General features: G+C 44.0%; 2 protein-coding genes across 2 annotated transcripts in view; both read right to left on the minus strand.

Moving 5' to 3' along the window:
- Nucleotides 1-26: 26 nt before the first annotated feature.
- Nucleotides 27-8,646, minus strand: LOC121548753 (T-complex protein 1 subunit alpha). The gene is made up of 12 exons (XM_041860292.1): nt 8,521-8,646; nt 7,654-7,739; nt 7,415-7,543; nt 6,897-6,994; nt 6,186-6,296; nt 3,718-3,899; nt 2,921-3,047; nt 2,391-2,566; nt 2,092-2,215; nt 1,672-1,864; nt 1,157-1,320; nt 27-501 (listed from the first exon to the last, which is right to left on the minus strand). Exons 1-12 carry the CDS (start codon nt 8,591-8,593, stop codon nt 288-290), a joined length of 1,677 nt encoding a protein of 558 aa, XP_041716226.1. The 5' UTR covers nt 8,594-8,646; the 3' UTR covers nt 27-287.
- Nucleotides 8,647-9,813: 1,167 nt separating this feature from the next.
- Nucleotides 9,814-24,721, minus strand: part of LOC121548755 (pleckstrin homology domain-containing family G member 1-like) — a 53,946-nt gene continuing 39,038 nt past the window's right edge. Inside the window, exons 6-17 of the mRNA XM_041860295.2 lie at nt 23,731-23,881; nt 23,312-23,443; nt 22,212-22,394; nt 22,008-22,103; nt 21,208-21,294; nt 20,787-20,820; nt 20,580-20,672; nt 20,414-20,472; nt 16,823-17,014; nt 16,511-16,633; nt 14,530-16,366; nt 9,814-13,359 (exon numbers count right to left, since the gene is read on the minus strand). Of these exons, the coding sequence (XP_041716229.2) occupies nt 12,323-13,359; nt 14,530-16,366; nt 16,511-16,633; nt 16,823-17,014; nt 20,414-20,472; nt 20,580-20,672; nt 20,787-20,820; nt 21,208-21,294; nt 22,008-22,103; nt 22,212-22,394; nt 23,312-23,443; nt 23,731-23,881 (4,024 nt within the window). The 3' untranslated portion in view covers nt 9,814-12,322. The remainder of the gene's footprint in view (nt 13,360-14,529; nt 16,367-16,510; nt 16,634-16,822; nt 17,015-20,413; nt 20,473-20,579; nt 20,673-20,786; nt 20,821-21,207; nt 21,295-22,007; nt 22,104-22,211; nt 22,395-23,311; nt 23,444-23,730; nt 23,882-24,721) is intronic.

Below are 24,721 nucleotides of genomic sequence, written 5' to 3' on the forward strand. Positions count from 1 at the left end.
TTTAGAATAATACAGACCAGACAAAATGAGTTAAATCAACGGTAATCTACCGTCGGGGTTTATTTGTGAGTGTCCAACAGAATCAGTTACAGTTCCCACAGTAACAAGTTACCACATGGGAACAAAAGTAAACAAGCAAAGTGCACAGCCTATGACGGACACTGACGGAACAGCCAAGAGCTTGTATGTATAAATACACAGACAAAGCCAAGTGGACCAGAACTACAGTTGGGATCTAAGAAACCCAGGGCAGATTCCAGAACTGGAACCATCGGATTCTGGAATGTCTACCCGTCCATCTGTCCTGATGCAACGGCGTCCTGGTACGAAGGCCCACCCTCCTTCTGGTCTGGGAACAACTTGATGAGGTCATCGATACGGAGGATGGTGATGGCAGCCTCTGTGGCGAACTTGAGGCTCTTGGTCTTCACCATGGTGGGCTCGTACACACCAGCCTGCTTGTTGTCCCTGGGTTTACCATTCACCAGGTCCAGACCAATCCTTTAGGGGAGAGGATAACTTTAGAGATGAGAAACACAGATACAACATCACAGCCACACCATCAACGTAGAGCAACCCTGTTCCTGGAGAGCTAGCAACCCTGTTCCTGGAGAGCTACCAACCCTAATCTAATGCACCTGATTCTAATAATTAGCTGGTTGATAAGCTCAAAATCAGGTTAGTTACAACTAGGGTTGGAACAAAAACCTTCAGGAGGGTAGGTCTCCAGGAACAGGGTTGGAGAGCCCTGATGCAGAGTTACTGCATTGAAAACTGCTGAACAGTAGGCACTTCTACAACTGAAGCTCATTGGTTTCACAACTATGTGAAGCCGTGATGAACTGATACCAACGCAGAATGTACAAACCATTGTGACATTAAAATGTTGTCCAGCCCAGAGTAGTGGCATTAAAGCTCAGGGAAAAACTGCAGCCGCCACTCTCAGCCAGTATGCTTTCTCCCACGCGTATCACTGCATACACTACTGAGCAAGTACAGCAGCAAATTTAAAATGGGAATGTAAAGCATCCTTGTGGTAAAACTTGATCAAACTTGTCTCAAGCTCAATGGCATCTAAAAAAAGAAACATTCACTTAAATGACATCAACACAAACACACATGTTGAAATTCATATCTAGTGATGTAGCACACTGACCATTTGAGGTTCTTGCGTTCGGGGTTGACCTGGGCCTCGTTGTGGAAGGCTCGGAGCTTGGCGACCAGGTCGGTGGAATCCTGAGCAGCGTTCACAGCCAGGGTCTTGGGGATGACCAAGAGGGAGCGGGCAAACTCTGCTATGGCCAGCTGCTCACGGGAACCCTGGGAACAGCCAAGATATTCACAGATTAACATCACACAAAACAATGTAGATTGGCCACCGGTGACCAAAGTGAAAAACCTAGTCATTCTAAATGACAAATTAACCAGTGTATCAAGTTGTGTTTCTGACAACAGGATCCACAGAGGTTTTGGCCTTCACTACAGGTTTATGAGAGACCTGCTCTACCCCCTGTGTTGGTCATTTAGGACAATTAATATCTTAAAATGGGTTTTCCAGATGGAAACAAGACATGAAACATGATGGGTTTCAAAAGCAACAATACCGCTGATCCCATCTAGACACTCAGGACAGAGATGACGAAGCAGTGATTCACAGGTTTATTTCCTTACCATACTAGTGGCATAGTTCTCCAGGTAGATGGACAGGGCTGCCTCCACAGCGCCACCTCCTGGTACAACAGACTTTGACTCCAGCACCCTCTTAACCACACACAGAGCATCATGTAGGGACCGCTCCATCTCATCACACATGAAGTCATTGGCCCCACGCAGTATGATGGAGGCGCAGGTACGGGCCTTGGTACTAAGAGAAGAACAGAGGGAGAGAGTGGGGAAGAGGAAGGAGGCGGCAAATAGGGAAAGATGGAGACGTGAATAGTAACAAGGGATAAGGAGAGAAAAGAGAAAGACTAGAACAGAATGTTACAAATAAGTAATGTGCTAAAGCAAAACATTTGCAAAGATATGTAATAAGGTTTTGCATGAGCACATAATTACTGTAGATGAGATGACTTCAGTTCCAATTCTTACTTTTTGACCAGGATGAGCTCGTCGTCACACACACGCTCCTGTACCACCTCCTCACAGTGGCCCAACATGGTCGTCTCAAACGTCTCCTCTCCCTCCAGGTTAGACAGGGATGGACAGATAGTGGCTGAGGGACAAACAGAACAAAACCACCGGGTAACAAGTTAACTGAAAACTTGGTTGCTTTCAGAAAATAGTTTTGATCACTCATTGAAAAAAGAGAAACTGTTTCAGAACTTGTGTTGACCTGACCTGACAGTTATGATGCATTTATCATAAGGTAAACAAAACCTGTGGCTTACCTCCCGTTGCCTTGGCAATGCGTTTGAGGTCCCTCTTGAGGACCCTCCTGATAGCCATGGCTCCCACGTCCACAAAGTACTTGAGGCACATGTCATCGATGCCCCCAGTTGTCAGGATGACGTTAGCACCAGACGCCAGAATCTTCTGAATCCTCTCCTTGGTGATGTCAGACTCCCTGGAACAGCAAAATCAACATGAAAACATTATGTGTGTGTGTGTCTTTTGTACAAACCCTGTGTAAATGTGTCTCAACAAGCTGTGATGACATCAGAGTGCATGAACAAATCACCCTGTCTTTAGATAAATGTTGTCCAGCCCAAAGTAGTCTTACAGCTCAGGGAAGAGCTGCAGCCTGAACTCAGAGCCAGAATTCTTTTTCCCACGCGTATCACTACTAACACCACTGAACAAGTATAGTAGCAAATTTAAATGGGAATAGTCTTATATTGTCATGCATGTGGCAAGACTTGATCTTAAAACAGTAGGTCTCGTACAAATAGCCTCAGTGTGTGGTATATGTCCAACGCACCTCTGTCTGATCTGGTCTAGTTTCTCTGGGTCATTGATGAGGACCTGGACTCCCATCTTCATCTTGGTCTTCTGCAGGCTGAAGTCCAGACACGCCACCTTGGCGTTGGTCAAACGCTTCACCATGCCTACAGCGGGACCAGACCCAGTCACCACACACACACCACTAAACAAGACAGACACTTATCGCTGGTCAAGATAAACCTATCCCCAAGCAATTACTGATTCCCCTTGTCGCCGTGTTGATCAGGGCATGTGGAATGTACAGATGGAAATCTATTACGTAGAGCAAACCTGCCTCTGACATGTAAAATTAGGAATCATGTCAGCTGCTCTATTCATGACATTTCTATCTGCAACATTCGCCTACTACTGAACGTGGCCCAAGCCAGGATTAACCTACTACAATAAAAACATTCATCAACATGAAACCTTTATAATATAGATTCCCACGGGGGGCCAGTATAAAAAGGTACGCACTCACTAATTGTAAGTAGCTCTGGATAAGAGCGTCTGCTAAATGACTAAAATGCAAATCTAGTCATCATGGCATGTGTGGGTAGAAAAATAGTGCCACAGTTCATACAAGAAGCACCGCAACCATTACTTTTCAAAGCCAGCTTTCTGTCTCCCACGCGTATCCCTGCGTACGCGACAAGAATAAGCATAGCTGCTAATTTAAATGGGAGTCGGTCAATTGCGTCAGATGGTAATTTCATGGTTGTATGGTTATGGAACTGGCGCTCATCCTTACACATACTAAACAGTCACCATCAACAATGTTTTACACACATGTACCTTGAGACCCTACGGTGCAGTTGAGTGCGTATCCGTTGACCAGATAGCTCTCTTTCTGGCTGCGTCCGTGGGCTTTGAGCACGTTGACTGAGTTGATGGGGTACTTCGCCACACCCTTCTGATCCACAAACTTCACTGCCAGAGTAGCATCCACCACCATGTTGGCAAAGAAGTCTGCATCACTGAGGATTCACTGGTCAAGGATTCAAGCTTTTCTATAGGACGAAGTAGGGTTTCCCGGCATTCAATGGTAGAGTTCCTGCCGGACTACATTGCAGACGCATGCCAGATCCTACAACGCCTGGATAGGTTAACATATCAGCTAACCACATATATGATATGATATAGCAATCTGATGCATGACTGCACAGTAGATGACGTTACACACAACCATTGGTTGATGCAATGTCTGCGCATCTAGTCTGCCAGAAACTTGACCAAAGCTACCAGGAGATGTGAAGCTCAAGACACCATTTACTTATTAGTGATAAAGATAGTTACGTATCGCAATATTATTTTGGACGATATTAGTCGATACTTTGACTCCGATTATCAATTAGTAAAAAATAATGTTCGTTGTTGCTAGATCGCATTAGGTCGGCTGTACCCGTTTCAAAACTTTTTTAAAAATATCCTATACCTTGTTCTCCATCTTTTTTAAAGCTGCAATATGTTACTTTTTGGGCAAACTGACCAAATGTACATAGAAACATCAGTTATAGAGGGGCGGCAGGTAGCTTAGTGGTTAAGAGCGTTGTGCCAGTAACCGAAAGGTCGCTGGTTCTAATCCCCGAGCCGACTTGGTGAAAAATCTGTCGATGTGCCCTTGAGCAAGGCACTTAACCCTAATTGCTCCTGTAAGTCGCTCTGGATAAGAGCGTCTGCTAAATGACCAATTTTTTTTTATATTTTTTTTAGATGTGTCATTCTCATTGAAAGCAAGTCTAAAAAGCGGTAGATCTGTTCCACGTGCGCTATTTCTATGCTTCCCGTTCCTACGTTTATTTTTCGTGTCTTTTACTTTCGGTTTTGTACACCAGCTTCAAACAGCTGAAAACACAATATTTAGGGGTATGGAAGAAAAAAAACGTCAGTACTTTTGATACAACCCCCCAAAAAAAAAACGCTTCGGTCCTAGAACGTTAGTTTCGGTACTTCTGTCAAATGTGTCTCACTTGAGAGGATCAAGTCGATCTACCAGTGCAGCCCCATTATAGCACGAAGAGCCTGCTCCACTTATTGCTAAAGCTGTCCGGGCTGCATCATCTCCCCAGTCCCCACTCATGCTGCACAGAAGTTTACACACTTGAATAATGCAACACAGCATATAGAAACTGTTCATTACTGTAAGCAAAACAACGTCCATATAGGATAGAACATTTTTAAATGCAAAACGATACGGGTAGCTTCCAGCTTTAATTGTAAGCTAACTTTCCTTGCCAGCTTACAGCTGAAGCAAACAAATTCACTACCCTAGTACTTTGTTTGTGATAATATGCAAACTATAATGCAAAATATGCTGATTTCAAAGTGGACTGTCACCAAAAAACGGTATTAATTCACTTAGAATCCCTCACCACCAAAAACTCATTGACGTCTCCCTCGCCTCCCGTCTGGTTTCCACTAGATTCCATAGCCAAATTCTGCATCATGAATGAAGATACATTTCTTAAAGAGACAGTACACACACTTTTATAAAAGAGTGCTTCTTTTAAAATAAAATATGTTCTAAGCAGTTGCCAATCAAATAAGTCCTGAATGGAAGGGATTGTTTGTCATCTGTAGCCCCATGAAATCAACTAAAACAACCTCAATTACTCAATGCACGCACACACTCCTATTGAATAATATGCATTCACTTGTATTGTGAATAGACTTGATTTACCCAGTTTATCAATAGATTCACCATTCAAATAAATTACTGTTGTTTTAGGTGTTAGAATGTTACAAAGTCAAATTGATTGTACAATTGATTCAATTAATGCATACATGGCTGCCTAAAGAAGTTACAATTATTTTTCAAATGTAATGATATTGAACTCAAAAGACACCCACTGATTGAACAGAGCAGTAGCTGAGTTTCTGTCTGGATCAAGTGCCATTCTGTGACTGGTTAATAAACCTTTTTTTTGTGGTATCGTTTTGGGATCAAATATTGTGATACTAAACCTGGTATCGAAGTCAAAATGCTGGTATTGTGGCACTAAACCAACATGTTCCCATCACTTTTATTTTCATGACTGATCAAAACTCTCATGCTCCCGTCTCTCTTCAGCCAACACAGTGAGCAATATGTTTGGAATACAAATCGTGAGAATTGCAATACATATCGTATTGGCATCCAAGTAAGTGACATCTTATTGTGAGCAATTCCCTGCCCTACTTGTTATGTGATCCTTTATGGCAAATGACAGATACACATGGAAGGGGAGGTTTCAGGTTAGTCAGGGAGCGGGAAGAAAGGATACACTCCAATGATCTTGGAGGACATGGAGGTCTTGGCTGCGTTGACCAGACACTCCCTTCCCAGGTCATCTGTAGCGATGGTCAGGTTCTCATTGATGTAGCGCACTGCCTCCCTGGTAGGAATGAAAGATCCATTAAGAGCTCCATGTTTACAGAACTAGGGATTTTCACAGTTCAGCCTGGTTCGGCCTTGTAGTGGAGGACCTTCCCCGAGATTCCCCTCTAGCCAAAGACACAGCATTTTGTATTTTTCTTCAGAGAAAGACATGCAGAGTTCACAACACACCCACAGCGGACAGATAAGTCAATATAAAATGAAAGTTAAAATCCGAACTGGTTGTTTTATGAATGAACACACATCTATTTGCTTCTAATACAAACAAATTATCTTCCACTATCCACAGAAACACAGCTCTTATTAACCTCGAATTTGTTTTCACATTAGTGCTACAATTGCTAGCTACAGTTGTGTGTTCTTGAAGATGATCTTATTGAAAGGAACCTATGGTGATTCCTTCCAAACAACCACAAGAGTTAATTTATACCTTGGTTGACACATTCATTCTGGAGACAAGTAACACATAAAGGCAAACAACCATGTACTTGTAAACCAAGTAATGAACCAGGAGTGTGGAGGGGAAAAGGATGTCAAAAGGATGATAATATTCAAAACATTGATGGGGAAAATGGATAGACTGTGGCTAGATTCTTACTTGCAGGCCAGGCGGTATCCACTGATGACTGAAGTGGGGTGGATCTTCTGCTTCACCAGTTCATCTGCACTCTTCAGCAACTCTGCTGCAATGATCACCTTTAAAAACAAAGGTAAGAGAACAATATGAACAAGCCAGGGAAGACGATTTAATGAATAAGACAATCAATTATATATACATGTGCCGTTATTTCATATAGAGGTGGCGGAATGGAGGCCGCCCAACCCCTTCAGACAATGACGGACAGTCTCTCTATCCTGTTAGCATAGCCGAACATCTGTAAAGGAGGCAGATGGGCGGTACTAAAAACAGGAAGCAGGTAATTTGAACCAATAGTGTGAATAGTGAATAGGCAGGTTCAGTCCAACCTTCACCAAATAATGTTTACTTGATCAAATTGAAGTCTAACATTTTAATGACAGTCTTTCAGCTAGGAATAAATCAGACTAACATTCTGGTCAGTGGCCACAGCTCCTTTCCCTTGACCTCTGTTCTGAGCAGCTGTTGGAAGTACTCACCACTGAAGTTGTCCCATCCCCAACCTCCTTGTCCTGCAGCTCAGCCAGTTCACACAGCACCTTGGCTGCCGGGTGCTCCACCTCCAGCAGCTTCAGGATGGTAGCCCCGTCGTTGGTGATTGTCACATCCTAAACATTAGAGCATTTGTAAGCACTTCTTCCGTCAATAATCTGAATGGTACACAGGCCATATCCACTGAGACTGAGGGCGGTGACCATAATCGGCCACAAGTACTTACCCCGATGTCATCCACCAACATCTTGTCCAGCCCAACGGGGCCAAGGGAGCTCTTGACGATGTTGGCGATGGATGATGCGGCCATGACTGCAGAAGAGACGTGGGCACACAATCAAAGCTGATTACCTTGCCACAAAATGTATGTGTTACAAACAGTGACATCTACGTTACACTAGCTATGCTAATAGCTAGCTAACTATTACAAGTAACTATCAACAATTCCAATCTAGAAACAATAACACAATTCCGAAACTGTCCAAACTGATGGAAATTGTTCTGTCAGTTCTATTAGAAGGGGTGGACGAAGCCAGCCGCTCCGTCAGACGATGACAGTGTTCTCTCTCACCCATTAGCATAGCCGTTCATTCTGGGATGGATGAATGAACGGTACTAAAAACGGGAAACGCCTAGTTTTTTGTGTGCAAAATCATGTTACGCACAGGGCTAGGTAGCTGATTGTGCTAGCTAGCTGCGTTTGCGAGTTAATAACTAGCGAATGCCTAACGCCAATGACATATGCGTATTAGTAAGCCAACGTTAGCTAGCTAGCTAATATAGCAACTTAGCAAGCCTAACTAGCACGAATTAGCTATAATATACCGTTCGACAACAATGTAGCTAATATTGATTTATTAGACAGCTTTTTATATGAATGTGGGCAACATATTATGCTTAGGTACCTAATTGATTAACGTTGGATATCTTGCAAGTTTAGGAAAAGGGAGGCGAAACTACGCATCTTTTTATCCGCACGTGCTGCGGAGTGCTAGTTAGCTAACCATTGAACCCCGCCTGCCACTCTCCCTCAGACACCGATTAGAACAGAAATGGCATAAACTGCGACACAAGAGATAACAAAATAGCTCACCATTTTGAGAACGAACGGACTCGCCGGTCGTTCTCGTGCCGAACACGTTTAACGCTCCATCCATTAACGACATCTTGGACAAGCTAGAGACAGAAGAAAGGAAACGAAGTAATGAACTATGGGTAAACCGGTGGGGCACGTGGGCTTCTGGGTAAAGATTAAGAAGCGAGAGAATGTTCCAGAAGAAGATTACACTTTAAAACAATAATGGCATCGAAACAAAAATATTTTTAATTACGAAACCAATGTATACGTAAGACTGTATATAGCAATATACATTTATCACTTGTATCACTTTTTATTCAACTGCTATATGATGAAATACATTTCCCAGCATTCAAAGATCCTTGTTCCTTTTTTTGGTCTTACTCATGGTCGGCGTGTGCCCTCTACTGGTTGGCTGTGCATATGATACTCACTTTGGACCACCGATGACACAGATGGTATCAATTTGTAGGACAACTGTCAAGTCTTATTGTAAAAACTGAGGGAGAGCTTGTTAAATTGTCCATTTGGCCAAGGTTTTCACAGCGCACTTTATAGTGTTGGTGGCGAATGCTGTGTAATTGTTATTGTAAATTAAAATAATAGTGATGCTTTGTAATCAGTAGCCTAGAAGTAATGACAGTCTTGTGTTTTTTCTTTTTCTGTAGCAGCTCACTTTGGCAGGTGTTGTAGCACTTGCTTGTAGTCTCAAGCATTTTCCATACCAAAAACAAGTACAGCAAGTCACCAGTAAGTATTCTATATCAGTTAATTCTGATTAACTCCAAGTGGCGCAGCATCTCAGTGCTTGAGGCGTCACTACAGACCCCCTGGTTCGATTCCAGGCTGTATCACAACCGGCCGTGATTGGGAGTCCCATAGGGCGGCGCACAATTGGCCCAGCGTCGTCCGGGTTTGGCCGGTGTAGGCCGTCATTGTAAATAAGAATTTGTTCTTAACTGACTTGCCTAGTTAAATAAAAAAATTCTCTAAAAAATATAGCACTCATCCTAAAACCCTCATGAGGCCCAACATAACCGGCTGTAATTTGTATACAATCTTTATTTCTCTCAGCTAACAGTAGTCTTTCATTACTGACTTCTTTAACTTAGTTACTTACTGTATTGCTTAGGCCTATGTCGATGTCTTTGTGCTAAAATAATGTCAATATCATGGTTCAGTTGATGCTCTGAATAGCTCTCATGCAACCTTGTGTATGAATTTATATTATCCATCAAGTGTTTTTCAGTCATGGGTAGCTCAAGTGTATTTGATCAGTGAATAATTGTTCAACAAGTCACCAAAACCCACATTTTATCTTTTATTTATTGCCTCAAATACATTTGTTTTCTTGAGCAATGCCAACTAGCAGTAAAAAAATGTACAGTACACTTAAGTTAAACATTAAATCATTATAAAGCAAACCTATGGCATACAATAATAACTCTCCTAAAATGTACATCTTTACAAAGTGTTTACAAATCAAATGTTAAAAAAGAAAGAAAAAGTGCAAGAGTCAATTCAATTTCAATGAAGGTTGACAATCCCCACCAGTGAAACACGAGAAACAAAATATACAATGAACAAAAAACATACTTCATATTTTTAAGTTGTTTTGGATACATTACATTGATTTGAACAGTAGGCCATGATATTGTGCATTCCAACTTTTCATTTATTATTTTGATAAGGAAAATATCAAACAGTGCGTAAAATAAAAAACGAAACATTTTTGTAACATTCACAGTAAACAAATGAACCAAATTTTATCCAAAGTGTCCCGAAATTCATCAAGAAGCCAACCTCTTAATAAATAAATGTTTTTCTAATTTACAAACTGGCTGTGGCGTTTCATAATAGCGATGTGTGCGGTCAAGAATAGGGATTTTTTGTAAATAAATAAGACATTGTAAGTTGAAGATGAGATCAAACATGAAACAAATTCTTAATAAGTGTGTATCCGCACTACTGAAACTGTAAAGTGACGTCCGAGTTAAAACAAAAAGTCAACTCAATGTATGTGACAATCTATCCTAATATGACTATTGTGAATATTTTAATGAATCAGGATTATTGGATGATATTCAGGCATAACGTGTTTAGAAAGGGAGTGGGAGGGGTGGGGTGCTGATCAGTAGTGTGAAGGTGGGGGGGTGTCCCATGAAGTAAACAAAAAATCTGACCCGAAGTTCTGTGAGGTTTAAGAGAAATGTACATCAAAACACAGTACTGCACTCATTTAACGCTCTCCTCCATGGTCCCTCTTAGAAACAACATTTTAAAATGAATAAGATAAAATAACATTTTAGGTTTCTCTTATTAAGATGCATTATGCCACTCAACCTACATAGTGTACGCAGAAGACTAATATATACTTATTAACATTTTCAGACCCACAGATTCAAAATAAATAGATAACTCCTATCGCGGCTGCTTATTGAATATCTTTGAAATATCAACACACTTTTCTCTTGATTTTAAGATTTTTCTGTTTAAAGCGCGATCCCCTAGTCATGACCAAGGCGTTTGAGCAGGTTGAGAAAACCCAATCATTATAGAAAGACTGGTACAGGCTATCTACGCTTGACGTCACCATAGCCCAATGTAAAATATACTCAACCTAATGAACAGCAAGGTACTATGTGTGGAGGCTCCATGCTTAAAAAGGCACGTGGATCCTCTTCCTTATATTATCGCTGATAAGATGTCCATACCTAGCCTATAATCCTGAGCTAATTGCAAATTCATTAAGCTGCTTGTACAGATTGTTAAATTGGTTGACACTGTATTATGCACAGTTAAAACACTACCACTGACAACTAGTCACATAGGATCATCCCTCTGATAAGGGGTAAGCTCAGCTATAGGAAGTTAAATATGCTAAAACAACCTTTAAAAAGGAAGATATTTTCAGAGTAACTCAAACAAAAGGTTAAAAACCTTGATTAGTTGGTTGTTTACTAAAATGATAGTGTTCAGAAGAGGAAATTACAGCAACATAACTCAAATTCAGCCAGTGCCATTTCCTCATCAAGAGATGCTAGCAGACTACAGCAGTCTACCAAATTACATTTTTGGGTTATCAGTGTTTCTGTTGAAGGGGGAACAGTTAGAATTAATGGATCATTTTCTATTTCTTACTATTTATAACAGAAATATCTGTACAGTATATGGAATACTCATTTCCAACATCTCAAAAAGATGACCTGTATGCTTCCCTTTAAACCTTAAGCCCATACACTCTGAGCCCCTTTCCACACTGTGTTGGACTCATCCAGTTTGCTAAAAATGATAATTTTTACAGTTTCATAGTTATTTTTCAACGTATCTAAAATAGATACGGAAGTCAATCTGCTTGACATGGAAGACTGTAAGGAAGTGCTGTGGCGGTGGAGTGCCTTTGTAGTACTAATATGTTCCTGTACATGTATGTTGCCATGACTACTCAGGTGCGGTATTTGGCATGTTGTTTTGTGATATGTGGAAATTTGACCATGTGACTTTGGCAAAGCTGCAGTATTGCATGTTGTGTGTGATGTCGTAACAGTGAATCAGGCAAAAATGCATATTGGCAAAGCTAGAGACCTGTGTTGTGTGTAGTGTTATGTGTACAGTAGTGTGTTGAATTTAGCATTTAGTGTGTCATTCTTTGTCAACAAAACTCCAGCGTGTTGTGGATGGAAGAAAACAATGTCATTTTTTGTCTTTCGTGTGGTGTTATTTGCTGTCATGATGAGACAGGCAAAGCTACAGACCTGCTTAAACTACATGCACTAGTATATTCATATGGTGGTGTGTTATGGGTGGTCATGGCAACTCAGGCGAAGCTACTGGAGCTGAGGCATTGGAACTTCTCTCTGAGTGACTGGACGATGTTGGGCTGGTTCTGCTGCGCCTGCTGCTCCGCCCACAGGTACTCCTGCAGACGCTCCCGGTCCGTCAGCCCACAGGAGGACCTCGACGGGGTGCAGGGCAGACTCTGGGTCTGGCTCTGGGCTGGCCCTCTGGAGCCAACACCACCACCGCTGTTACGCTGCCCAGAGCAGTCCTGGTACCGCTCGCGCTCGCTCTCATCCTCAGAGCGGATCTCTACGTAATCGTCGTCATCGTCGTCTCCATTGTCCTTGAAGTTGGCCAGGTAGTTCTGGGTGGCTGTGAGCATGCTCAGTGGGGAGGCACGGTTCAGGACTACCACCTGCTGACCGTCTTGCAGGGTGAGGTCAGAGTGACTGTGACCGCAACTGGACCGCTCCGGGAGGCTGCTCTGCCGACCGGCCCGGCCCAGACTGCTGGGGCCATGGAGTCTTTCTGAGGAACTCTGGACCACAGCCGGGCCACGGTTGGACCTGGTACAGTCATTCTCCTTCTCCTGCTGCCGGTCGCCCAGTGAGCAGATAGACTGGCAGCGGCTGGTAGGTGGTTTAGAGGAGGACGAGGAAGAGGAGGGGGAGTTAAAGGAGGTGTGTCGTTTAATAGAACTGTACACATGCTCCTCCTTCTCGCTGGGGGCGGAGACACAAGAGCTCCACCGCTGGGTGGGTGAGGTCTCTGGGGAGGGAGGTAGGATCTTTAGGGTGGGGACGGAGCAGGCTGCGGTGAGCCTGCACTGGGGGGTGGAGGACCGTATCTCTGACACAAAGCTGGCCAGCTCCCCATTGCTGTAGGTGGAGAGGAGCCAGTCATCCTCCAGCCCTAGGCCCAGGGAGGAGCAGGTCTCAGGCAGGGATGGGGAGGAGGGCAGCCCTGGGTGGGCATGGTGCGAGCCAGGAGGGCCCGGGCTGCTGGAGCCCTGACCTGAAGGGTTTTTAAACATCACCTGGTCATACAGCTGGGAGTACTCGGCTATCCTCGCACCTGAGAGAGAGCGAGAGCGAGAGCGAGAGCGAGAGCGAGAGCGAGAGCGAGAGCGAGAGAGAGAGAGAGAGAGAGAGAGAGAGAGAGAGAGAGAGAGAGAGAGAGAGAGAGAGAGAGAGAGAGAGAGAGAGGTAGATAAGGAGACAATAAGTGACATTAATAAAATACACAGAATTCATGTTTAGTCATTTTATTAACCAAACAGTCAGGTCCACCATTATTGGCACCCTTGATAAAGATGAGCAAAAAATACTGTATAAAATAAATACTTTTTTTGGAAATACTATTATTTTATACTAATACAATTGCTCAGAGAAAGAGATGTTGTTTAACAAGTAATTTAAAAAAATCTAAAAAGGCAAATGTTTTCAATACTCTATCACACTCCCCTTACAAGGATAACGACACAGCCTTTTTCTACAATGTGTTATGAGATTGGAGAACTCGTTGGGGACGATCTTAGACCATTCCTCCATACAGAATATTTCCAGATCCTTGATATCCTTAGTCTGCTCTTATGGACTGCCCTCTTCAATTCAAACCACAGGTTATCAATGGGGTTCAAGTCCGGAGACTGTGATTGCCATTGCAATATGTTGATGTTGTGTTCAATTAACCATTTTTTTGTGGATTTTGATTAGTGCTTAGAGTTATTTGTCTTGCTGGAAGATCCACTTGCGGCCATTGAAGTGTCAGCTTCCTTGAAGAGGCAACCAGGTTTTTGGCTAAAATGTCCTGGTAGTAAAGTTCATGATGCCGTAGACCTTAACAAGGGCCACAGGACCATTGGAAGCAAATGGCGATCTTGAACCCCATTAATAACCTGTGGTTTGAATTGAAGAGAGCAGTCCATAAGCGCAGACGAAAGATATCAAGGATCTGGAAAATATTATGTGTGGAGGAATGGTCTAAGATCACTCTCAATGTGTTCTCCAATCTCATAAAACATTTTAGAAAATGTCTCAGTGTCGTTATCTTCGCAAGGGGAGGGTGTACTGAAAACAGGGGTGCCAATAAAATGTTGCATGCAATATAGCTCAGTATTTGTATTATTTATTTTATACAGTCTTTTTCGCTCATCATTATCAAAGGTGCCAATAATTATGGACCTGACTGTAGTTAGCTGTACATATCATGACTAGATAAACAACTACTGATTATGTTTGTTACCTATGGCAGCCCCGCCTTGCTTCTTATCCTCCAAAATGGCTGCCAGGTCTTTCTGCTTCTTCTCCAGGTCTTTCTGCTGCTTCTTCTCCTCCCTGTTGTGTCCTCCTGACCCCATGTCGCCGGGGTCCATGCTCTTCATGCGGAGCAGCTGATTGGCCTTCTTGATCTTCTGGCTGTATTGGCGAGCCATCAGGAACACACGGTTCTTGGTCTTGTCCATGAGCTCCTGGGAGAAGCTGTCCACTGAGTCCCCCGGAAGGAGAGAAGAGGCGGCCAGGGGGGAGTCCAGACCCCCCAGCCCGGTCAGCTCCCCAGGGAACAGGTTGTGGAGGTTCCTGATGGAGGGGTCCCTCTGGCTGGGGTCCCGTTGGGGCAGCTCCCCCAGCTCATCATCATCCTCTAGACGGAAGCTGCCACTGCTGAGGCGGGCCAGTCTGTTACGGATGCTCTTGACTGTCCCGGGAGGGGCAGGGTCTGGGATGGCAGGCAAGGGGAGGGACGGGGGAGTGAGGGGAGAGGGGGAGGGGTAATGGTCTTCCTCTTCAAAGGTAGCCTCTCTGAGCAGCTCTGGGAAGATGGGGATGGTGAATTGGTGAGGGGGGGTCACAGTGGGGGGGTTGGGATTGCGGGCTGGGGGGCTCTTGGTAAGGGAGCTGTGTTTTTGGGAGCTGTTCTTTTTGGGGCTGCTCTTGACCGACGAGGTCTTCTTGGGGGCCTCACTGGCACTCACGGGAAACGCGGCAGGAAGGCGGTCCGCTTTCTTCTCGTTCTTCTTGATGTAGTTTTCCAAATCGTTCCAGATCTCGTCCACCTGCTCCGACATCTGGTCACCGGTGTGGGAACGTTGGGAGAACGTTTCCGAGGCAGATGAGGAGGAATAGTCCGGTTCGGAGGTGCCGTGGACTGGGTGGGAGTTATCCTCCGTCCCCTCGTCTTCCCCAAAATGGAGGCTCTCCTCGGACACGAAGCCCCCCAGGCTGTCCCCATCCCTGTCACCCTTGGCTGGGGGTTCCCTAAAGCAGATAGTGTCATAGATGTTCTCCTCCTCCACGATCTTCAGCGCACACGTCCCAAATGGCACCCCCTCCTGGGCGGTGGAGGAGTGGTTACTGTCAGACAAGCAGTCTGGCTCGATGAGAGGCTCTGTAATACCCCCAGTGACCCCAGTGTTTAGAGCCCCAGGCCCCTGTGTGTCTCTAAGGGCCTCTCTTTGGGCCCCACGATCCTCCTGCTCCCTCCTGATAAGCCCCATGCTCTTCAGGTCCTCATAGCTGATGTTGTCGTAAATGTTCTCTATGTCGTCTATCATCAGCTGCTCGGCCGACGACGAACCCGAGATGTCATTGCTGGAGGATTCGGCGTGGATCATCCCTTCCTGGTCGTCATCCTGACCAGGCTGGCTCTGTCGGCCGCCAGTCTGTTTCTCCCCCACGCTGCTGGCTCTCCGCAGCCCTCTGCTGTCCCCGGTGGACGGGGGGTCTATCTGCACCGTGGGCACCTGCTCCATGTGCCAGCTGCAGGGTCGCCCCTGGGTCCTGCTGGGAGACGATGTGACCTCTGACCTAACAGGAAGTGGTTCTGGTTCTGGCCCGCCGAGCTCAGTGGGGACAAACATCTGGTAGATGTCCTCGTCCTCTTCGTCTGGGTTCATGGTGCGCTGACGCGTGGGGAACATGGCTCTGCGGACACGGTGGTCTGCCCAGATGTTCCCCACCGTCTGCGGGTCACCCCCCGGGACCAGCATGGAGGGGACATGGGTGTCCGGGGGTTCCTCTGTCACACGGGGCGTCCTGAGGAGAGGAGGGTGGTGACCTCCCTGAAGAGATTTGTTAGCCCTCTGGAGAGGAGAGATGGAGGGAGGAGAAATTACATTATTTTGTAAATGTGCAAATGTTGATGTAGAACTTTATTAAATTAGAGTTAAGTCCTGTACACAACTATTCCTACTAGTCATTCTCATCACACTGTTCGGGTCAGTCACCTGTAGGTCTGAAGCGCTCATGTTGAAGGTCTTCCATTGGTCGATGCTGCTGTCCATAGATGCCTGTTGGTTCAACTTCTTCCTGCTAGACTTCTCTGGGACTCGCAGCCTCTTTCCCCCACCCTACACACACATTTAGAAAATGTTGTAATGAACATGCCTTTACCTATCTAATCCCTTCATACCTGTAAAGGGGCTAGAGCAAGGGGCTAAGGATCGAAATCAAATCAGGCAAATCTGATAAACTTGAATGAAGAGAAAGAGGTTCAAAAGGTCAAACTGATGCATTGTGGGTAGGTAGGAGAGACTCACCAGGCCACTGTCGTCCTCATCGTCGGCATCCTGCTGGTGTGGCTCCTCCCCATCCTCCCTGTCGCTATGGTCAAAATGGTCGCCAGGGTCCAGGGACTCCTGTGATTGGTTGACCAGGCTGCGGCTGCGACCAATAGTGCCCAGAGCCAGCTGGGACACGGGGGAGAGCAGGGTGGCACCCAGACTCGTCCGCTACAGAGAGAGGGTGATAAGCCAGAGTGTTAAATGTGTGCATGATTGAGGGGTTTAGCAAGCGTTGCAAATAACACCTAAACTATCTGAAACTTTTACTCTATAATGGGAATATAATCATAGAATTAGGAATTATAATACTAAAATGGACATTAACCTTCTTATGACAGTATATAAGGTCAGCAATTTTGGTAAGGGAGTTGGTCAACCATGGTCAGCCAGTGCTGTGATAAGATATAGTGCAAAACAATGAATTTGAAGATTATCTGCACTGTATGTTTGTTAGGTAGCTAGCCAGCCAGTTTAAGTTGAATGATTCCATAAATGTTTCACATTAACTGCCAATATTCCATTCAAAGAACGCAGTCAATACACAGCCATACACTGGCTGAAATCAGTTGATGATAGGACTTAGACAAGTTGTAAATGCAACATGTACTGATATTGTATCATATAATAACACTGCAAAAAACAGCTTTCCAAAAAAACACAAATTTAGTTTTCATATAAATATATGTTTACATATATTTTAGAGGCTATTTATACAGAACTGTATATAAAACCAGTATAAACTATTTATAATTATATGACAATATTTTAGGTTGACAATAATTCTATTACACAATTTCTGATATATCAAGCCTTACATGCTGACCACACCGCTTGCATTTCGTGCGCGAGCGTTGCAATATACACTACCAGTCAAAAGTTTGGACACACCTCATGAGGTAGTCACCTGGAATGCATTTCAATTAACAGGTGTGCCTTCTTAAAAGTTAATTTGTGGAATTTCTTTCCCTCTTAATGCGTTTGAGCCAATCAGTTGTGTTGGGACAAGGTAGGGGGGTATACAGAAGATAGCCCTATTTGGTAAAAGACCAAGTCCATATTATGGCAAGAACAGCTCAAATAAGCAAAGAGAAACGACAGTCCATCATTACTTTATGTCACGAATTCAGCCGAGGCTGTCCCTCCTCCTTGCTTGGGAAGGCTTCGGCGTTCGTCGTCACCAGAGTACTAGCTGCTACCGATCCATGTTTCTATGTTCTACTTGTTTTGTCTGTATTGGTCTCACCTGTTTCCCATCATGTAATCATTTCTTCCCTATTTAACCCTCTGGCTCACACTGTGTGTTGTGCGTGTTTGTTCATGTTTTGGTTGTCGTATGTGAGCGGGTTTGTTCCTCCCTGCGTGGAGGTATGTTCATTAAGATACCTACGAGTAAAGTACGTTTTTCGATCAGCTCTGTGTCCTGCGCCTGACTTAGTCCTACCGCATTACACTGACGCCTTGACACTTTAAGACATGAAGGTCAGTCAATACAGAACATTTCAAGAACTTTGAAAGTTTCTTCAAGTGCAGTCGCAAGAACCATCAAGAGCTAGGATGAAACTGGCTCTCATGAGGACCGCCACAGGAATGGAAGACCCAGAGTTACCTCTGCTGCAGAGGATAAGTTCATTAGAGTTACAAGCCTCAGAAATTGCAGCGCAAATAAATGCTTCACAGAGTTCAAGTCACAGAGACATCTCAACATCAACTGTTCAGAGGGGACTGTGTGAATCAGGCCTTCATGGTCAAATTGCTGCAAAGAAACCACTACTAAAGGACACCAATAAGAAGAAGAGACCTTGCTTGGGCCAAGAAACACGAGCAATGGACATTAGACCGGTGGAATTTGTCCTTTGGTCTGGAGTCCAAATTGGAGATTTATGGTTCCAACTGCTGTGTCTTTGTGAGACGCGGTGTGGGTGAACGGATGATCTCCGCATGTGTATTTCCCACCGTAAAGCATGGAGGAGGAGGTGTTATGGTGTGGGGGTGCTTTGCTGGTGACACTGTCTGTAATCTATTTAGAATTCAAGGCACACTTAACCAGCATGGCTACCCCAGCATTCTGCAGCGATACGCCATCCCATCTGGTTTGGGCTTAGTTGGACTATCATTTGTTTTTCAACTGGACAATGACCCAACACACAATCCCCCGACCTCAACCAAATTGAGATGGTTTGGGATGAGTCGGACGGCAGAGTGAAGGAAAAGCAGCCAACAAGTGCTCAGCATATGTGGGAATTCCTTAAAGACTGTTGGAAAAGCATTCCAGGTGAAGCTGGTTGAGAGAATGCCAAGAGTGTGCAAAGCTGTCATGAAGGCAAAGGGTGCCTATTTGAAAAATCTCAAATATATTTTGATTTGTTTAACACTTTTTTGATTACTACATGATTCCATATGTGTTATTTCATAGTTTAATTAAGGTGCATTACCACCACCAAATGGACCTCAGTTAATTTTTCAATCACCCACGTGGGTATATGCTCCTAAAAACCCATGAGGAGATGGGAGAGGTGGGACTTGCAGCGCATCAAGTGTCACAAATAGAACCAAGTTCTATTTTAGCACCTGGCTACGCAGACGCTTGCGAGCAGTGTGGATGCAATGATTGAATAACATGGATGTGTACATTTAGTGTACATGTTATTCAATCATTTCATCCAAACTGCTCACGAGCGTATGCGTAGCCAGGCGCTAAAATAGAATTTGGTTATATTTTTTTAACGCTAGATGCGCTGCCAGTCCCGCCTTTCCCATCTCCTCATTGGTTTTTAGGAGCATATACCCACGTAGGTGATTGAAAGATGAACTGAGGTCCACACTCCAGTCCAGTTGGTGGTGGTAATGCACCTTAAATGCATTATGGTCCTCTGTAGCTCAGCTGGTAGAGCACAGCGCTTGTAACGCCAAGGTAGTGGGTTCGATCCCCGGGACCACCCATACACAAAAAAAATGTATGCACGCATGACTGTAAGTCTCTTTGGATAAAAGCGTCTGCTAAATGGCATATTATTATTATTTATTAAAGTTGGTTGCCAACCGACATAAAGTCCACAGAAGAAGAAAAAGAAGACTACTACTGAAGGAGGAGAGATTACTAGAAACGATTTTATCATCTGTGGATTAAATGTCAGAGTAGAGAACACACGATTTTGTACCTTGTGCACTTCAGGTAAAATAACAACCCAATGTTTATATCCCAGGACAAATTAGCTAGCAACAGCAAGCTAGCTAGCTAAATGTCCATGTGCCACCAAATTAATATAGTTGGTTCAGAGTTCGTTTTGATATTTCAACCAGCGTGTCTGGATCGCGTCTGGTGTGGATGTACAAAATCAACATGTGCGCTATGGCGCACGCGTGTGCCCGGTCTAGACTGCATGTTAAGACAGGGATTTCTCCCTGACCACAAAAGCAGCCATTATCATACCATTCTGGAACTTTGGGGGTTCATGACATAGCCCCTCTATTAATTTAATAGGATCTCTATGGATATAACACTGTTTCTTTGTGTAACTGTAGCATTGTGTCACCATCCATAAATTACTAATGTGGGTTTAAGCTCACCTTTGAGCCATCTTCCTTTACACCATGTTTAGCGTTCTTCAGTAACTTGGACAAAGGCTCTGAGGAGAGACAGACAGGACAGGACATGTCAGAGAAACTGGCCCCGTCCATTGGCATCAGCACTGATCATTTACAGTACCTTGTTCCTGTCCCTCCTGTTTCTCACCTGACTTCCTGCGGACCCGTCGAGGGTTGGAGCCCTCCTTGGTGTGGGGGCTCCTCTTGTCCCCGTCGGGACTGTAGTGGAACCCTGGGTGGTCTGGAGAGGACAGAGGAGAGAGGGAATGTTACACACACCCAAATAAACTCCAATAAACTTAATGATCTGACAATAGTCAGAAGAGGCTTCAACCAATATCAAATGAATACTTACGCATAGCATCCATCTCCAAAATGGCCTGCTTGGCCTGAAAATCAAGATAAAAAACAAAACACTAAAGTGAGCTCCATATTACAGAGTTCAGTTAGCCTATAATTGAGGTTGAGGATATGGGGCTACCAGACACTAGATGGCGCCAGACAGTAGTCTTTTCCAACAGAACCTGACTACTTTACAAGCATCAAGTTTAACAAGAGATCCCTTTATTGTAATTACAATGAACCCTCTCAAGGATTTCCTCCAGACAAAAGCATAATTTTCCATTTGAACCAGAGCCAAGGAGAGGAGGAGAGAAGAAAGAGAGGGTGATCGAAAAAGAAAGAGGGAGAGTGAGACCATTCCACCTCCTCCCACTCAGGGTTGTGTTTATGTCATTAGTGAGCACAGCACACACATTGCTTGCTCCGTGTCTCACCTTGGCTGGGATTTTAGCCGGGTGGTTTTCCAGTATGAGTCTCTTCAGGTGTAGGATCCACATGCGTTTGTCCTGCTGGGACTTAGCCTGGGGGCGGAGCACAGCACAACAGAGAGGACAGAAGAAGAGAGACATTAAACTAGACTTTACATTTTGAATCCTTAGTTGCTACATCCATTTTGGTACTTATAAATTAATTATATATACCCATTGATTCTTGAAGAATATAACTTATAAATGCCTCATGAGCTTATTTCAACTGTCAGACCCCATTAGAACACAACATATAAGCTTGTTTTATTCCAATGTTTGGAAACAACAAATGTAAACAAAGCCTCAAAACATGGTTAAACTATTCATTTGATATCATGGATGGTCAGTCCTTGCATCCATAGCTCGGTCTATGAATTTGAGAGTTGTTACATTTCTCCAGGCCAATCCCTTAGCTTTTTAGCTAAACAGGAGCGGGGAGAAATTGTTTTAATTAAGGATTCTAACTTTAACAAAGTATAATATGATTATGACAAACCCATAACAATAGTGGGATATGCCCTTCGACTCTTTTATCTTGTTACATAAAACAGATTATGGTGGTGTTTGAAGTCCCTTCAAAAACACTCATGTTGAGAAACAACAAGCCCTTCTCATTCAACATCAACAATTCAACATGTCTGGGCACGTAGGAGTGGTGGGCTTGGCAGAGCACAAGTGGGATAGTACAGGCTACTTTTCCTCTATGCTGTACAATCGACTGTGGAATATGCTAGAATTTGGGTTTGTGGGGTGTAATTTTGCTTTACCTGTACAGTGTGCTGTAGTTTGGGGTTCTTGTAGTGGAACACACTGAAGCTGAGTGGCTCCTTTGGAATGATTTCCACCAACATCAGGTTACAACACTATAATGACAGAGACATGGTTAGTATGATGAATGTCTCACTTTGGGTAGAAGTATAAAGACTGGTACACCTTAGGAAGTTTTGGGAGGTATTAGTGTTGTGACTGACCAGGATGTGGGCCTTGTAGGTGAAGGCCTCCTCGCGTTTCTTGGTGACCAGCAACAGTTTGTCGAACAGGAAGAGCGTGCGCTCATTCTTGGCCCGCTGCAGACGGAATGTCCCCTCCAAAACCAGCTCCCCGTAGCCAATCAGATCAGGCCCCTTCCAGTTGGTTAGCAGACTTTGGATCTCCTGAGACAGGGGGAGGGAAGACAGGGAGGAGGAAGAGGAGAGGGGGAGAGTGAGTGAGAGGAGGGAAAGGGAGAGGAGGAAGAGGACAGAGGGAATAATAAGTGAGAGGGAGAGGGAAAGAGAGAGCGGAGGAGGAGAGGGGGGAGAGTGAGGAGAGGGAAAGAGAGAGGAATAGGATGAGAATGAGTTAAGAGAAACAGGTGAGAGAACAAAAGAAGGACAAGAAAGGACATGAGAAGGAGGAGAGAAGAGAGGAAGGAAAGGAGCGAGACAAAAAAGGACGGAGAGAATTAGACAGGTCAGCTAAGCACTCTTCCTCAGATCCTGAGTAAATACTTCCACACACATTTCTTCACTCATCTGATCATCCTCCTCCCCACTGAATAAAGCTACACTTTCTCTTTTATCTGCCGGCTGTGTTATGCAAGGCCATCATTAGCCCTGGAAAACAATGTCTTGCATAACCTAGCGGAGACAGACAGAGTGTGCATCCCAAATGGCACACTATTCCCTATATAGTGCACTACTTTTGACCCATCCATAGGGCTTTTATCAGAAGTAGTGCACTATGTATGAAATAGGGTGCCATTTGGGAAGCAGACTAGACTGGTGAAAGCTAGGGAAACAATGGGAGGATCTGTGGACAGCCACTAATGTCACAAACTAATTCAAACCACTAAGATGCAGACTATTTCAAATGTACTTTGTTGGAGCAGAATAAACGTGTGTGTGTGTTGACCAACTTGTAACATGTCAGGTGTGTGTGTGTATGTGCTTGTACCTGCTTTACATAAGTGAATTGCCATGACCAGACTACAGTAAAAACCGGAGTCCTGACTGCATATGCAGGTATGTGTGAGCATGTGTGCCTATGTGTATATGTGTGTGTGCATGTTAATTTGCAAGTGTAGTCTTACCTGCAGCCTGACAGCGTGTTCGTGTTTCCTCTTCATGTCGTTGATGTGCCAGGCCACTCTCTGCATGGTGTCAATGGCTTCCTGCACCACGTCATATGTCTCTGTGTCCTTCTCCAGGTGGTTGGCTATCTCCTACAGGGGACAGAAAACACACCCAGGGTTAGAGTGGGTAATGTACACGGATAGCTGTACGTTAGACTGGGTACCATCTGTTTCTGCAGTAGCCAGCTATGTTGGCTCGGTATTTCTTGGCAGTAGGGTTAGCTTGTTCAAAAATAGACTGGTGGCTAACTTAATATACAGTACATTACAGATAACTGTACACACACAGTTCTTTGTGGTCTGAGTGTTTGGCTTATGTGGGGTTTTGCTAGTGTGATGTAGGTGTCAGTGTGTGTGTGCTTAGGTGTGTTACTGACGTGCAGCAGTAGGTGGTACTTGAGGATCCTCTGCACTGGCTTGAGCAGGTAGGAGCCCAGAGGCAGGGAGTGTCTCAGAGATTCCTGACGCTCCCGGAAAAACTTGGCCAACACCTTATTCCTCATACACTCAGTCAACACAGCCACTGACCTGCAGAGAGAGAGATGGAGGGAGAGAAGGAAAAAGGAAATCTGATATTAATGACAGATATTGTAGCCCAATTAAAATACAGAATGACAGATCACATACACACACAGTCCTGTCTGAGAGAACAGTGCAAGGTCAGGTAAAGGCCAATGTTAGATCAGTGTTTGTAAGTAGATGTATTTTCTATGACATGATTTACAGAAAAAAAGGCCATATGAAAGGATTTGAGCATGTGTAATAATAATAATAATAATAATAATAATAATAATAATAATAATAATAATAATAATATGTATGTATGTATGTATGTATGTACACTACCGTTCAAAAGTTTGGGGTCACTTAGAAATGTCCTTGTTTTCGAAAGAAAAGCAATTTTTATGTCCATTAAAATAACATCAAATTGATCAGAAATACAGTGTAGACATTGTTAATGTTGTAAATGGCTATTGTTGCTGGAAACGGCTGATTGTTAATGGAATATCAACATAGGCGTACAGAGGCCCATTATCAGCAACCATCAGTCCTGTGTTCCAATGGCACGTTGTGTTTGCTAATCCAAGTTTAGCATTTTAAACGGCTAATTGATAATTAGAAAACCCTTTTGCAATTATGTTAGCGCAGCTGAAAACTGTTGTGCTGATTAAAGAAGCAATAAAACTGGCCTTCTTGAGACTAGTTGAGTATCTGGAGCATCAGCAATTGTGGGTTTGATTACAGGATAAAAATGGCCAGAAACAAATAACTTTCTTCTGAAACTCATCAGTCTATTCTTGTTCTGAGAAATGAAGGCTATTCCATGCGAGAAATTGCCAAGAAACTGAAGATCTCGTACAACGCTGT

This window comes from Coregonus clupeaformis, chromosome 33 (assembly GCF_020615455.1).
Source record: "Coregonus clupeaformis isolate EN_2021a chromosome 33, ASM2061545v1, whole genome shotgun sequence".
In the NCBI taxonomy this organism is placed as follows: domain Eukaryota; kingdom Metazoa; phylum Chordata; class Actinopteri; order Salmoniformes; family Salmonidae; genus Coregonus; species Coregonus clupeaformis.